The sequence below is a fragment of the Phyllobates terribilis genome, unplaced genomic scaffold, assembly GCF_046119375.1.
Source record: "Phyllobates terribilis strain yellow unplaced genomic scaffold, ASM4611937v1 Scaffold_5__5_contigs__length_657084704, whole genome shotgun sequence".
Classification (NCBI taxonomy): domain Eukaryota; kingdom Metazoa; phylum Chordata; class Amphibia; order Anura; family Dendrobatidae; genus Phyllobates; species Phyllobates terribilis.
Window position 1 is genome coordinate 30,296,179 of NW_027362765.1, and position 17,153 is coordinate 30,313,331.

Sequence of the window (17,153 nt, forward strand, 5' to 3'; positions counted from 1 at the left end):
ATGTATACAGAGAGTGATGTACTTATTAAATTACTAAGAGTTAATGAATTAGCCCTGCTTTCCATATATGGCAATAAGGTCACATGGTTAGACCACTTGACCAAGGTCCTGAGCTTAGTTCAGTGTGTGCTAGGGGAGAAGGAGAGAGGAGGAGACATTGTGTGGTGTCTGGTCTTGCCTGTGATGAGCTGAGGAGCAGGTATGGAAGCCCAGATATCTGGTGTATGGGAGACCACAGTCGGAGCTGCAATCAGCTATGTGATAAGGACTGTACAGATAAGTTGAAGCTAGGACCCAGGAGTCACTGCACCGTTTGTGAACCGACATTATCATACTGGAAAGTATCTGTGCTTGCTGCATTAAAATAGAAACTGCTGAATCATCTGTCTTGATTTACCTGTATTAGTTTCCAAAAAGTAATGTTTAGAAATAGCCTATCCGTCTGTTTTCTGGACTATCGGATGCACAATATATCATCCCACCAGGAAACAGGAGTTAACACAGTGCACCCTGGCATTACAAGCTACATTCTCTTTTACTTTTCTTCCTGCCTTAGTGAAGTGATAATACCCGCACACCACCTGTGTGTGACCTATGTAGTGCGTCACTGGCATTACAATCAATCTTTTGGCGTGCATGAACAGGATCCTACTAAATGAAAGGTGCGCAAGAAACCCCAGCCATTGTGATTGCAGAGCTTAATGAACTATACATGTGCTAATGGCCGCCATGAGAAAAAGCACAGCATCAGAGTGACGTCCCGCCTTCTTAATCGTGCTTCAGCCAACTGCAGCACAGCACACTTAATAAGGGAAAGTCCAGCCTCATACACAGGATTACAGTGCAGCATCAGTGAACCCTGCAGTAATATAGAACCAGATCATAGTTAAAGGCACAGCACCCCTGGAAGAGGGTAAGCAAACTGTACCAGCATCTGAATATAAGACTGTAAAATATGTCTGTGGATAAAGAGTGTGATCTGTCCAGCAACAGTGGAGCTTACAGCATGGCCCACACAATGCCTATAACTATGCCATATTATTTTGGAGCACTGTGGCTCCCAAGCTATAAAGGGGATGCCCATGAACTAAGAGACTTTAGAGAAAAGATGCAAGCTATGTTTAGGCTTTATCCAGTGTCCACAGAGCAGCAGGTGGAGATACTAATTGGGCAATTGAGTGGAGCAGCATTAAGGGAGGTGAAATCCTGGCCCCATACCGAGAAAAGAACTGTGGAACTAATCTTTGAGAGACTGAGTGACACTTTTGATACCAGAACTGTCCCAGAATTAAAAATGCGATTCTTTGGCAGAAAACAGCAGCTTGATGAGTCACTCAGAGACTTTGCTCTTAGCCTGCAAGAAGCAGTGCATGCCATACTTCAGGTGGACCCTCATGAAGTGAAGAATGCTGATATCCCCCTAAGGAACCAGTTTGTAGAGGCGGCAAGAACAGAGTTTATCAAAACTCAACTGAGAATACTGTCCCTGCAGAACCCAAACAGCTCATTCTTAGATTTCAAGGAGATGGCCATTAGAGTCCTGGGACTAGAAGTAGATTCCAGCCAAGTTCCCGCTTGCAGTAGCCCATGTGACCAGCCTAAGAATCAAATGAGTGCTTTCCCTAAAACTGAAATAGCGCCACCAACTGGCCTCAAAGAAACTGTTACCAATTGTGTTCAAGTTCAAACTCATGATGCTGCAGGTGACCTGTGTGAACAAGTGGTAGAACTCGCCAAGGGACTGACAGTTGTGTGTGGGGAGCTAAAAGATTTAAAGCAGCAGCAGTACCGGCAACCTGAAAACTCCTGGTTTCACAAAGACAGCGGGCGATATGAATGCAGAGAAAGCAGCTATGACAACCTAGGCAGAAGGCCTACGGATCAGTTTGACTTTCGAGGGAGGCCTATCTGCAGGAAGTGCCGGAGAAGTGGCCACATTGAACGGGAGTGCCAAAAGTTAAAACTGGAATGCCCCGTGGGGGAGGACCAACCTTTGGGAGGAGAACGCCTAGGTCCAGACTGTCCAAAATGGGCCCCTAAATATATTGGCAGGTGTCCAGTAATCTCCATTGAAATCAACGGAATTCCTATATCAGCTTTGCTCAACACAGGCTCACAAGTGTCCACTGGAAACCTGACCAGTTACTGCACCTTCCAGAAGCAAGGTTATTGGGAACCCACAATAAAAATTGGCCAAGCGGAGCTTTCAAGACAGGGCCTAATCGTTGTTGAAGTCCAGGATGATGGATTTCCCCCTGTTGTCCTGGGTATGAACGCTCTGCAAAACTGCCTGCAAGAGATGCTGGATGCCCTAGAGCATGAACTGACTCTGGCCCCACCCACAGAAACAGAGGTGATCCAGAGGACCATCCGCGTACTGCATGGGCATCAAAAGTTTGCTGGTCCTAATGGAACTATCGGTATGGCCGGGGTGGTGAGTAGACATCCTATTTTTTGCCTGCAGGTGCTGAGACAGTGGTTTCATGTAAAGCACGAATAGGTCCGCGAGGTCAAGACTATGATGTCCTGGTGGAATCGAACCCGCTGAATGGTGAAGTCTCCATTCTGACTGCCCAAAGTCTAGCTACAGTTACTGGCGGAAGAGTCCCTATTCATTTGCTGAATCTTAGTGATCAACGGGTGAAGTTGAGAAAATACTGCACTGTTGCCAAGCTGTCAAGAGTGTCCGTCCAGCATATCCTAAGTCAAGAGACGCTGAACTGCCAACAAAGTGCCCAGACCGAGGTTCTTCCCGTGAAAACCCCTGAAATCCCATGGTGGAAAGAGATCCATGTGGGAGACCAGAACACCCCAGACGAAAGGAGGAGTGGAGTTCTAAAGGTCGTGAAAGAACAACATCACGCCTTCAGTAAAAAACCCATGGACTTTGGGAAAGTGGAAGTCATCCAGCACACCATCCCCACTAGTTCGCACCCACCTATTCGGCAAAGACACCAGCCCATTCCTCCAACAATGTACCAGCCAGTGAAAAAGTTAATCCAGGACAAGCACAGATGTTATCAGAGACAGTCATAGTCCCTGGGCAGCACCACTTGTCCTTGTGAGAAAGAAGGACGAGAACATCCGTTTCTGTGTGGACTATAGAAAGCTGAATGGTATCACACACAGAGATGCCTACCATATGCCATGTATTGAAGAGTCCTTCATAGCTTTACAGCCTGCTGCATTCTTCTCAACATTGGACTTGACCAGTGGGTATTGGCAAGTACCTGTAGCCCCAGAAGACCGAGAGAAAACAGCCTTCACGACGCTTATGGGTTTGTTTGAGTTCAATTTTATGCCATTTGGACTGTGCAATGCCCCAGGAACTTTCCAAAGGCTAATGGAATACTGTCTAGGTCACAAGAACTTTGAGACTGTCCTCATTTACCTAGACCATGGGTTCGTGTTTTCCAGAACATATGAAGAACACCTTGAGCACCTGTCAGATGTCTTCAAGACTCTCACTCGCTATGGTCTAAAAGTCAAGCCCTCTAAGTGCCACCTATTGAAACCAAAAGTGCAGTATCTAGGCCACATAGTGAGTTCTGAAGGAGTTGTTCCAGATCCTGAAAAGATCGCTGTTGTCCAGAAGTGGCCTGTCCCTACTACTGTCCGAGAAGTCAGAAGTTTCTTAGGATTTGCAGGATACTATCGCCGCTTCATTAAAAATTTCACCCAGATTGCTGCACCCCTGCAAGAACTTTTGAGAGATCAGTCTGCACATCAGACAAGAAAGAGTCAATTAATCAATTGGACTGAAGAGCTAGATGTTTCTTTCAATCAACTGAAGAAAATGTTGACAGAAGCTTCTATCCTGGCCTACACTGACTACAATTGTCCTTTTCACCTTTATACCGATGCAAGTAAGAAAGGATTAGGTGCTGTCCTTGCACAAGTTCAAGATGGTAAAGAGAAGGTAATTGCCTATGCGAGCCGTTCCCTCGGACCAACAGAGCGAAATCCAGAGAACTATAGTTCCTTCAAATTTGAGTTCCTCGCATTGGTATGGGCAGTGACAGAGAAGTTCAGAGACTACTTGGCGGCTACTCCTTTCATAGCCTTCACAGACAACAATCCGTTGGCACACCTGAACACAGCCCGACTGGGAGCCCTAGAACAGAGATGGGCATCACGACTGGCAAATTACCAATTCATTATCAAATACAGAGCAAGAAAATCTAATGCAAATGCTGACGCGTTGTCCTGGCTCCCTACTTGTACAGAGCCTGAAGGTGATGATTGGGAAAAAGTGGAGATGCCAGTTTTCCACCAACTGCATGTAAAGCCAGGTGCTCATATGTTAAGACGTAACCTTTCGCCTTTATCCCATCAGCAAGAGCAACAGTTGCAAACTGACCGAGTCCAATGGATCCAAATCCAGGAAGAGAGTAGAGTGCTGAACACTCTAAAAGAAATCCTCAGTACAAGGAATGGACTCTGTAGACGCCAAGGCAGCTACAACTCCAGGGACCTTGAGTTGAACAGACTTTTGAATCAGTGGAAATGGCTATTCACTGAAAAAGGTCTGCAGGTTCGAAGAACCATTGATCCAGCTACCCATGAGCGAGTAATCCAGATCGTCGTGCCAAGGCAAGATGCCAGCATTGTCTTATAAGCCTACCATAAGCAATCTGGACATTTTGGTTGCCACAAAACTGAGGCTAACATCCGAAAGAGATTCTATTGGGTCGGAATGAGAAATGACATAGAAAAATGGTTGTGAATGTAAAGCTTGTACCTTGAGACGTGGAGAAAGCGCTGATCCCAAAGCACCTTTGCATCCAATTGTCACTCACAAGTCATTGGAGTTGGTTCCATTGGATCATGTGAAATTACAGCCTCCTAACTGGAGCCTCCTACGCCTTGACTATCATCGACCACTATACCAAATTTGCTGTGGCAGTGCCAGTAAAAGACCTTACAGCGAAAACGACAGCCCAAATCTTCTGGAAGACTTTCGTACAACCTTATGGATATCTAGAAAAGATCCTAACTGATAGAGGTGCTGCATTTGAATCTGGACTGTTCCAAGAACTGTGTACACTCTATGGCTGTAAGAAAGTGAGAGTGACTGCATATCATACACAGTGTAATGGTTTGTGTGAGCTAATGAACCAGACTCTAATTGACATGCTACGTGCAATACCTGCTCAGCAGAGAACTGATTGGCCAAACCTACTGCCAGAATTGGTCTACCTATACAACAACAATGTCCATTGTTCCACTGGGTACACACCTTATTACCTGATGTTTGGTAGACAAGGAAGACTACCAGCAGATGTTGCCTTGAAAGTGCAAGTTCCAGAAACAGTCAACCCTCTACCACAAACTGATTGGGTCACAGAGCATCAGCGAAGACTATAGTTTGAGCTGTCCCTCTGCCTGGAGTAGAAATCTACAATATCTCTAGAGAGAATGAAGAGACAACCAAGTTAGTCCACTGTACCAAGCTGAAGCTTTGCCTGACAGATGACATCCAAGATCCCTCCAGAGATGACAACGGAGATGACATTGTCAACCATCCCCCAGATGAATTCAGAGCTGATTCCAGGAAGAATCCTGCAGAGAATGTCGTTCCAGATCAGGTATCACCTGACAAAAGGTCAGCAACAGTTCCAGAAGGTAATATATTTCCTCTTGGATGTCCATTTGGTCCCTGTTTGCAGTGGTCCATCCCACAACCTGTCTGCCCACAGTATGAACTTGTTGACTCTCAGTCACCTCCCACTGAGTGTATTCACTCTGAATCCCTTGAGGATGAGCTCTCATCAGGTATCACAAGTGACTCATTGAGAAGGTCTGAGAGAGTGACCAAAGGTTGTGTGCCAGCAAGATACCTTGAATGACTGAGTTAATGTTTTACTCTGTGTACTTTAATTGGGATTATTAAATGAGAAAATAGCCCACTACAAGAGACTGTTATACTACAGCTCCATGTTCCTCATTTCCTTGATTTTATGCAACGTTCAAGCTACGTGCCTTCAAAGACTTTTGAATGATGTTATATTCCTTACAGGTTGCAGTATTTATACAGAGACTGTTTGCATTTTATGTGTGGTTCTCCTTATAGGTTGTCCTAAAACATAGTAAGACGATCCAGATGCATGAGAACATGCATATTTTTAAAGTGGGTGAATATGTAGTGCCCCAAAGTTGTATGTGTATTCCCCTTTAAGATGTAGCAGAGCCAGCAGCTACCTCATTATGTCTGCACAATGTTCATATTCTCTCTGCAGATAAAGTACAGAATGTTTTATATATGTATAGAGTGATGTACTAATTGTGTTCTGCTATTATATTACTAAGAGTTAATGAATTAGACCTGCTTTCCATATATGGCAATAAGGTCACATGGTTAGACCATATGACAAAGTCCTGAGCTTAGTGCTGTGTGCTGAGAGAGGAGGAGACATGCAGTGGTGTCTGGTCTTGCCTGTGATGAGCTGAGGAGCAGGTATAGAAACTCAGATCTCTGGGGTATGAGACCAAAGTCGCAGCTGCACTCAGCTATGTGATAAGGACTGTACAGATAAGCAGAAGCTAGGACTCAGGAATCACTGCACCATTTATGTATCTGCATTATAATACTGGAAAGTAACAGGGCATTGAAATAGAAACTCTGCTAAATCATCTGTCTGGATTTACCTGTATTTGTTTGCTAGAAGTAATGTTTACTAATAGCCTATAGGTCTGTCTGTTTTCTGGACTATCGGGTGCACAACATAACATCACACCAGGAAACAGAAGTGAACACAGTGCACCCTGGCATCACGAACTACATTCTCCTTTACTTTTCTTCCTGCCTTAGTGAAGTGATAATACTAGCTCACCACCTGTATGTGATCTATGTAGTGCGTCACTGGCATTACACGAACACACCCCGAGCTTTAGAAATATAGAAATGAAAATTCAACCCATAGTTCTCAAACACTTTTATTAAAACACCTATAAATAAGTCTTGACATATTTATCTGAAGTACCATTATCTTATTTGTTTGGACATTGTGATAATTCACACATATAAATAATTATAACAAAAAGGAAAAAATATAAATATATTTATACACACAAGTCTATAAAAATGAACAATATAACAAAATCAATACATAGAACTAATCCACGTTAGAGATAAGTACCTATGAAAATAAAATCCACGTGAGTGACAACCTCTCCCCCCACAGACCCACCAACATGCAGCCCCATGTGACTGACATCACCCTCTTCCCTGTGCAGACCAACTCCGCCACATGCAGCCCCATGCATGTGAAAACAACCCCTTCCCTACATAGCTCCACCCTACATGCAGCCACAGGCAAATAACATCAGAAACTAACCCGAGCAGCTGCCCTGCACACAGTCCAACACGAGTGACATTGTCGCCATTCACCACACAGATTCCCAGCATGCAGCCCCATGAAAGTAACATCTCAAACATCCTCGCACAGCCACCACGAGTGACATCACTCCCTTTCCTGCACCACCCCCCAGCATGCATCCTCACGTGAGTAACATCGCCCCCTTTTCCATACAGGCACTCAGCATGCAGTCCTATGCAAGTGACATTACCCCCTTCACTATGCAGTCCCATGTGAGTTGCATCACTCCCTTCACCGCGCAGCCCCACGACGCCACCTTGAATGCATCCTCACGAGAGTGACCTTACACTCTTCCTGACAGCCACAAGCAAGTTACATCACCCACTTTCCATTGCAGCCATCCAGCATGCAGCATTGTCCCCCCTTCCCCACACAGCCCCTTCTGAACCCCTTTCCCGCACAGCTCCATATCATCCCCCCTTCTCCGCACAGCCCCTCCTCATAATCCCCCCTTCTCTGCACAGCCCCTCATAATCCCCTCTTATCCGCTCAGCCCCTTATCATCCCCCCTTCTCCGCAAAGCCCCTCATCATCCCCCCCTCCTCCACACAGCTCCACATTATAATCCCCTTTCCCGCACAGCCCCTCATCAGCCCTTCATCGTCACCCCCCCTTCTCCGCACAGCCCCTCATCATCATCACCTTCCCCATGCAGCCCCACTTAAGTAACAAACCCTTTTTGCTGTGAAAGCCATGCCAATAAAAGTTGCAGCGCCCATTTCCCTATGCAAGCCCCTCAACATGACCCCCTTCCCTGCGCAAGCCCCCCAACATGTAACATTACCCCCTTCCCTGTGCAAGCCCCCAACATGATCTCTTTCCCTGAGAAAGCCCCCCAACATGCCCCTCTACCCTGTGAAAGCTGCCCCAACATGCCCTTCTTCCCTGTGAAAGCTCCGCAACATGACCCCCTTCCCTATGAAAGCCCTGCAACAATCAACATGACACCCATCCCTGTGAAAGCCCTCTGAACATGCCCCCTTCACTGGGAAAGCCCTTCGCCATGCCCCCCTTCCCTGTGCAAGCCCCCCAACAAGCAACATGATCCCCCTTCCCTGTGAAAGCCCCCCAACATGATCCCCTTACCTTGCAAGCCCTCCAACATGCCCCCTTCCCTGTGAAAGCTCCGCAACATGATCCCCTTCCCTGTGAAAGCCCCCCAAACTTGACCCTCTTCCCTGTGCAAGCCCCGCAACAAGCAACATAACCCCCATCCCTATGAAAGCCCCCCCAACATTCCACCCTTCCCTGTGAAATCCCTGCAACATGACCCCTACCCTGTGCAAGCCCCCAACATGCTCCCCTTCCCTGTGAAAGCCCCATGACAAGCAACATGCCCCCCTTCCCTGTGAAAGCCCTGCAACATGCTCCCCCTGTGAAAGCAGCATGCCCCCCTCCCCTATGCAAGCACCCCAGCATGGTCCCTTTCACTGTGAAAGCCCCCCAACATCATGCCCTTACTTGTGAAAGCCCCGCAACATGACCCCCTTCTCTGTCCAAGCCCACAACAAGCAGCCCCATGCATGCAGCTTCAGAACGACATGCAACCCCAAGTAGTCACATGATGCACTTTTTATGCCCCCAAAATACAATCTTAGACACTTACACTAAGTTCTATATGTAAAATAATTAAGTCATGATTTCTATCTGCACTAAGCTCCAGTATGCCACACCTCAGTCCATTCAGAGTCATGTGTACACAGTCTCATCACTGGCAGCCGCAGCACAACGCTGCGCTCTGGTATCAGATCTGACCCCTGGACTTAGGAGGCCCCATCCCTTCCGGCTATGTCATTCCCTCAGAAAAACAACTAACTACGATTTAGACGCTACCATATAACTAGGGTGCGGCTCTGCAGGTGGAGGTAAGTGGAGATTCCCCATTACTGGGCGCAGGGGACATTAACCACTTACAGAGAAAATGGAGTTGGAGGGAGAAGAGTGTTTGCTCCTGAACCAAACCTTAGTGAGGGCAGTGTGTGCAGTTATTCCTCAGTCTGAGATGTACATTGGGGTTGTAATCTCCTTAGACAGAATAGGTGGTCTTGTAGTGGATACCCCCAGTAAGCGAGGGAGGTTTTCAATATCGGCTACTCTTGTGAAAATTAAAAATTTGTGACTAAAACAACATATTGATGTGAAAAAAACTTTAATTTCTATTTTCACATTCCAATGTTCTATTCCATTTTACTCCAAATTCTTGACTTGCTTGTGCCATTCTGAAGAGTTTGGCGGAGAAATGTTCAGGGAATAACATAACAAAAGAATGAAAAGTGTCTTCAAAAAATTGCAAATCATGGATTGGCCTATAGTTTATCATTTCACTTTGCATTAATGCCTGTGAACAATCTGAAGGGTTAAAAAGCTTACAGAATGCATTTTTACATACTACGAGCGGTGCAGTTTTTTAACATGGGTATCACTTTTGGGGGTTTCCTGATATATGAGCTCATCAACGTCACTTCAAAAGTGAAAAGTCTGTAAAAATAATACATTTTGTGAATTTTGTTAAAAACAAAAATGAAAATTTGCTGTTAAAATTTAATTCTTGTAAAATCCTTAAAAATTATAAGGGTGTTTCAAAAGTGATGCTGATGTAAATTAGACATATGGTTAATGTTATTTCTGACCTATTTTGTGTTGTATGACTATCTGTTATAACGGCGTGAAAATTAAAAGTTTGAAAAATGTAATTTTTCAAAATGTATCTTTTTTCTCTGTAGTAATTAATCCTTGAGACTGTTTTCCTCATCAAGCTACAATTAATAAATTCTGTCTTGTTCTTTAATGATCCGTGTGGTAAGTGTGAATGTGAGAAGTGAGGGCAGCACTGCAGGCTCCTGTAAGGCCGGGGCCACACGACAGAATAAAACAACGTCCGATTTTCATCCAGAAAAGTGGGATGATTTTTTCCTCTCTCATCATCCGTGTGCAGTCCGTATACAATCCGTTTTTCTACTTACCAGCTATTAATCATTTACAAAACCATTTACAGTTTCCTGTGTTACAGAATTGCAATGTATCAGTAACAACAGGATGCTATACTGTGGCTCAGTGCGGCATTTGATTTTTTTCACGCACCCATAGTCTTGAATGGGTGAGTCTCAGCCGATTTCCGGAGTAAAATCGTGTATGTTGCAATTTTTTTCACACACAGATTTGGTCAGTAAAAAAAAATCATCATTCATCTGCTCTGCCCCATGGAATAACATCAGTCTGAGTTTTTTAACAGATAGCCCAAAAATATTGTCCTATACATGAGCCATTAGTGTCAACTCCTGAGCCAAACCTTTGTAGGGGCAGTCTGGAATGATTATCGTAAGTAGGAGATGTACATTAGAGGGTGTACTCATTTTAGACAGGTGGTTCTGTAGTGGCCACCCTCACACATCAAATCATTTTGTGACACTCATCATACACAGATGGCCCCGCTCCGTGCACCTCCTGCACACACGATCCCGCTCTGTACGCAGCATGCACACAGATAACACCGCTACAGGGCTGCTAACCATCCAGAAATTCCTGGACAGTCAGTAAAAACAGTACTTTCTTGCCGTGTCCATAAAAAAAAAAAGGCAGACATGTTTGTTTTTGTACTGATGAAATTTATACAGATTATTTTGACTGTAATTATCATCAATTTACAGTGACCGCAGGTGATGTCTTAGATCAGATTTATGGGCTGTAGACATGGATCACTTATAATCATAATGATTTATTATTGTTTTCTAATGCGTCCGTAAAAAATATTGTCTATCTGTTATTTTTTTGATAAGCTGTCCAGAAAAAAATAAAAAGTCAACTTGACAACCCTTCTCCACTTTATACATAGTGTGTACACGCGGCTCAGTTCCATACATGTCGTACACACACGGTTGTGCTCCATACGGTCAGGCGCCTGGGTTTGAACCCTTGAGTCTGTGTTTGGTTGTTGGCTTCTCTGTCCTCCAAGCCACTGCAGACACATTTTTTCCAGGGTGTTTTTTTTGCTGTTATCTTTTCTCCAGTCTCTTTAGGATAACAGGTGTTTTCAGTTACTTATTAGTCTGCCCCATCACCTTTCAGGTGCTGCTTTATATTACCCTCTGCTGGCATTTCCTGCTGGTGATAGTTTTCATATGGTGCTCAGATATTCTGTCATCTTCTACTCTGTGGTTAGGGCTATCTGAGCTCATTCAGAAATCACTAGGGAGTGCTGGGTCAGGATCTCTAGTCTATACAGGAACCGGAAGGGTCAGTTGCAGTTTTTAGGATATTACCTATTATCCCAAGTGAGTTGCTACACAAGCATAACGTGTACACATTGTACACACACGGCTCCGCTCTGTACACCTCATACACACACGGCTCTGCTCTGTCCACATTTTACACACACGGCTCTGCTCTGTCCACATTTTACACGCGCGGCTCCGCTCTGTACGCCTCGTACACACGCGGCTCCTCTCCGTACACCTCGTACACACGCGGCTCCTCTCCGTACACCTCGTACACACACGGCCCCTGATCATGTGACCCCTGACTCCTCCCCTCCTGTGACCTCATCACAGGTCCTGTGCGCACAGAACAGCCATATATGTGGTGGCGGCTCTGCAGGTGGAGGTATGTGGAGATCCCCCATTACTGGGCGCAGGGGGCATTAACCCCTTCAGCGCTGAGACTATTTTGTTGATTATCTGTTGCCACTTTTTAAGAATCATAACTTTTTTTTGTTCCTTTTCCTCCGATAGATACATACCACCCAACTATGGAAACAGGAAGTAATGAAACACATATTACTCAAATAGTACAGTGCCGCTTTCTTGGCCCCCACACAGTATAATGCCCCCACAGTACCGCCATCCCCCCACACACAGTACATAATACATTGGAGGAGGCTCTCTGCCTCTGTCTTTCTGCCTCTAATACAATAATAGATGTTGTCTTTCAGTTACCTCAGATATATAGAAGATGTCTTCTCTCTCATCAAGAATGGAGAATGTTCTCTTTCTCTCTTGCTAAAACTGTGATATTTATTTTTCTCTTAAAAACTTTTTAAGCTTTTTCTACAACTCTCATTAGTGCGATCATACAACATACAAGCCTCTGATTTCTGCGGTGATGCCCTGTACTACTGTAGTGCGGTGTATTATCCCTGCCTGTCAGTGTAAGGCTATGTGCCCACGATGCAGTTTGCATGGATTTATATAGTGTGACCAAGTTGAGAAGCACTTTCCAAGTGATGCTAAAATCGCTTGGAAAGCGCTTGTCAACCCGCATGCGGAAATGCAAGTGAAGAACGCTTCACATCCGCATGTCCCTGGCAGGAAAAACACATGTACAATTCGCATGTACAATCCGCATGCGTTTTTTCTGCCAGAGAGATGCAGAAACGCTCAGGAAAATATCCGGAGCATTTCTGCATTGTGGGCACATAGCCTAATACTAATGGCCCCATACACGAGATAACTGTTGACCGGACAATCATTCAGCTGATGTCTATTTCTCCCAACTCTCCCACACACAAACTGATCAGCTGCTGAAATTCAGCATGTCAGATCCTTCTCTCCACTGACATCATATGGCTGGAGGCCAATTCCAGCTGAAATCAACGATTTCTGCCAGCTTTAGTCTAATGTGTATGGGAACCTTGAAAGGTAACTTATTGTACGCTGCCTCTAGACCGGCCTAATAGACTTTTTGTACATTGCAGACCCATTATTAGGCATTTAGGTAGCATAGAAACCCAGCAACCCTCCACAATTGAGCGGATGAGGAGGGGAAATGAGCGGTACAAGAAAGACCTGTAACTCTGTTAACCTTATTAGATACCAAGCCCGGATTGGCAATGTGCCAAGGCGGGCAGATGCCCGGTTGGTCGGTGGCTCAGTACTACAAAGTGGCCCGCTGGCCCTTTAAAAGTCTCACTGACGGCCCTGTGTGCATGCGCTCTCACTTGTACGCGCTGCCAAGGGCCGCTGTGGCCCTTGTCAGGCTGTTCGCGACCTGAAATCACTGCCACCATGGCTGTGCTAGACAAGGAGAGAGTGGCCGGGCTTCCATCCAGATCACATGATGCAGAGACGTGTGAAGAGGCAGGGCACAGCGCGCAGCTCCCCGGCCCTGCCTCTTCATCTCGTCACTGCAGCATGTGATCTCTATGGAAGCCTGGCCACTCTCTCCTTGTCTAGCTTGGCGGCAGGGCCAGGAAACGTTAACGAGGGCCAGAAAACACACATGCCACAGATAATTGGAGTTCAGTTGTAATGAGAGAGGAGGCAACGCAAGGCAAGCATGACTAGTTCTAGTAAAATAAAAATAAGAATAAATAAAAGCAATGTACTGTACCACTCCTGTGGTGAACTATAACTCCCAACATGCCATAGGAGCTGCAGGAAATGCTGGGAGTTATAGTTCTCCTTAAAAGGATAACGACCACTTGACATAAGTAGCAGCTATGGGGTCTTAAATGAAACCTGTCTGCTTATACAGGCTACCCGATCCACAGGCAGCATGTATCAGATACAGGCTGCATGATTTCAGCCAGATATGTTTTTCCTTGAAATGCTGCGGCGTTTCAAGGAAAAACATGCTTTAGAAGTCACCAGGACCGAGCCTTAAGGGAGACAAGTCGGACAGTCGGGTCCCCGGCGGCTTCTCCCCATCTGCTCCCTTTGACTAACAATTTTCTTCCTGTCAGTCATTGGCTGCAGGACAGAAGAAGCCAAAATATGTTTTTCTCTGTGATGCTGCAGTAGATGATTAATATATAAATAGCTTTTAGTGCTTTCTATTAAGCCAAATAAATAAATAAATGATTAAATGAAAAAAACATGGGGGGTCCCCCATATTTTTGATAACCAGCAAAGGTAAAGCAGACAGCTGCGGGCTTACATTATCATGCTGGGAAGGCCTAATAAAAACAGACCACAGTTGCCCCAGAAGTGGCGCATCACATGAGATGCTCCAAATCTGGCGCATTGCCCGGCTCTTCCTGATTGCCCTGGTGTGTTGGCAATCAGGGTAATGGTTTTTGTGGTTGATGTCAGCTGGCATCAAGCCCTGGTGTAATGGAGAGGTGTCAATCTGACAACCCCACTACTAACCCAGACCCAGCGAGACCCAGCGTCTCTGAAGAGCGGTGACGGCCGTAACATTAAATTCACCACGTGACCAGTGGGCCTGTGTATTTTCAAATGCCAGGGCTGAATTTTAGTCCCAGTCCGGCCCTGTTAGATACCATGGGTACTTTTGACAAATAATTAATGTAGAAGGATTAGCATTACAGCTGTGCCCATAAAATATCTGCAACATACATATATGATGTGCAAAATTAAATATTTTTTTTTAAACATCTGACATAAACGGTGCATCATGTGTCTCATGATTTTTGCCTGGTTTTTCCAAGCGTTGTTGGTTCCAATTTTATTTTTTTCTAATGTTTTCATTTAATAGGAAATAGGAAAAAAAACAAAACATAAAACACTGTACATGTAGACTTTGACGTCTAATAACTCCTGTCAGCTTTTATAAATGCCTCAACTTCTGTATCCCTTCTATATCTGATGTCCCAGAGGTGTTCACTGATGAGTCTTATAAATTCCCTTTTTGTTTTTCCCACATAAAATGGGGAATACTGTTATATAGTCACCAAGAGATCAGCTGTATCCCTGACGTATGAAGACATCAAAATGAAAAATGGGCAGATTATCTTGTCTATTTAGATCCCTTTGTACTGACTAATGGAATCTACTCCAACACTATAGGTCGTCCTCTAAGTGGTCTAACTCTTTGTGAACTTTATGGAGAGCATAAAAAGTGAGAATGGTGACAATTAGGTGCCATGAATTCAAATTCATTCTTTGAGATTAGTCTTTTATCTAGACCCTAAATCAAAACTTTACTAAGAATGTCACTATATTTAGACTTTCAGGGAAAAAAACTAAAAGGAAATTTAGAAGACGCATCAGTGAACACCTCTGAGACATCGGACATAAAAGGGATACTCCATTGGTAGACAAATTAGAGAGTATCTGTTATGCAAGGTGTGGGAAAGACTTAGTGCAACACAGAGGGAAAGGGAGCCCAGACACTAGGGAAAAGGGGGAGTGGAGACCTCCTAGTCTGGTCTAGTGTCACCCTGTGTCAACTACCATCCCTATATTGGCTCTTCACCAATCGCCACACGCGTACCTCGCCCTGACTTTCCCTGGCGTATGGCTAAGACTAGGGAAGGAAGAGATGAGCACTAGTCGATCTCTACTAAACTATAGACAACAAGGGTAGACAAAAGGGGAAATTGCTTAGCTTTTGACTACTCCAAACAAATGCGCACACGGCCTCAAGCTTCAGAGAGGACGAAGTACTTCTCTTGCTAAAGCCTCTCAAGTAGTAATGAATATCACCAGCACATCAGACACACCAGGTATTTATACACCCAGGCCAGGGAGCTAATTAGCCAGAGAGAGGTAGCCTCTGGGTCCTAGAGACAGCCAGCCTCTAAGAAGATGTCTGTAATGCCAAACGTAGAGATCTCCTGCAACCAACTGCAGGGCGACTGTCACCTCTGACACACCCGTGACAGTATCATCAGGGTGACAATAAAGCTATATCCTTCTGTATTTTAGAGGTTGTCAGTCAAAATGTCAGAAAAGGAGAAGGAATAAACGAATCCTCCAAAAAGAATGCCAATGAATTTTCCGTTTGGAGTCGCTGGTCCCCACGGGATTGAATGAACAGATGACCTTGGTTGTTTTATTTATGATATTTATATGGGAATTTCTACTGTAAGCCGGTTACACCACTACTGGTACCGTACAAGAGAATCAAGTTTTGTATTGCTCGACACCTCTTATCATGGTGTACGCATGGTGATATCTACTGTTCTGTGAACCCCAGTTTTTTTTATTCCACACACTCATGCTTCCATTATTGCATTGACTGAATATGTACAGTTTGGGAAAATAAGTATTTGATACATTGCCAATTTTGCAAGTTTTCCCACCTTCAAAGAATGGAGAGGTCTGTAATTTGTATCGTAGGACACTTCACCTGTGAGAGACAGAATCTTAAAAAAAAAGTCCAGAACATCACATTGTATGATTTTTACATAATTAATTAGCATTTTATTGCATGAAATGAGTATTTGATACAATAGAAAAATAGAACTTAATATTTGGTACATAAACCTTTGATTGCAATTACAGTGGTCTGACTTTTCCGTTAGTTCTTGACCAAGTTTGCACACACTACAGCAGGGATTTTGGCCTACTAGTCTATACAGATCTTCTCCAGATCTGTCATGTTTCGGGGCTGTCGCTGGGCAACTTTGAGTTTCAGCTGCTTCCAAAGATTTTCTATTGGGTTCAGGTCTGGAGACTGACTAGGCCACTCGAGGACCTTGAAATGCTTCTTACGGAGCCACTCCTTAGTTGCCCTGGCTGTGTGTTTCGGGTCATTGTAATGCTGGAAGACCCAGCTATGACCCATCTTCAATGCTCTTACTGAGGGAAGGAGGTTGTTGGCCAAAATCTCGCAATACATGACCCCATCCTTCCTCCTTTCAATACGGTGCAGTCGCCCTGTCCCCTTTGCTGAAAAGCACCCCCAAAGTATAATTTTTCTCCCACCATGCTTCACGGTTGGGACGGTGTTCTTGAGGTTGCACTCATTCTTCTTCCTCCAAACATGCCGAGTGGAGTTGATACCAAAAAGTTCTATATTGGTCTCATCTGACCTTCTCCAGTGCCTCCTCTGGATCACCCAGAACTTCAAAAGGGCCTGGACATGTGCTGGCAT

At 44.8% G+C, this 17,153-nt stretch overlaps 1 protein-coding gene across 2 annotated transcripts in view; it reads left to right on the plus strand.

Moving 5' to 3' along the window:
* The first annotated feature begins 9,050 nt into the window (after positions 1–9,050).
* LOC141271841 (uncharacterized) overlaps positions 9,051–17,153 on the plus strand; it is a 78,621-nt gene continuing 70,518 nt past the window's right edge. Inside the window, exon 1 of one of the 2 annotated variants that reach the window (XM_073682028.1) lies at positions 9,051–9,244. Coding sequence is in view for 1 of the 2 variants with exons in the window: in XM_073682027.1 (XP_073538128.1) it covers positions 11,953–11,978 (26 nt within the window). In the remaining variant the exon portion in view is untranslated. Of the gene's footprint in view, positions 9,245–11,925; positions 11,979–17,153 lie in introns of those variants that run through there. The other variant, XM_073682027.1, reaches the window with a different exon arrangement.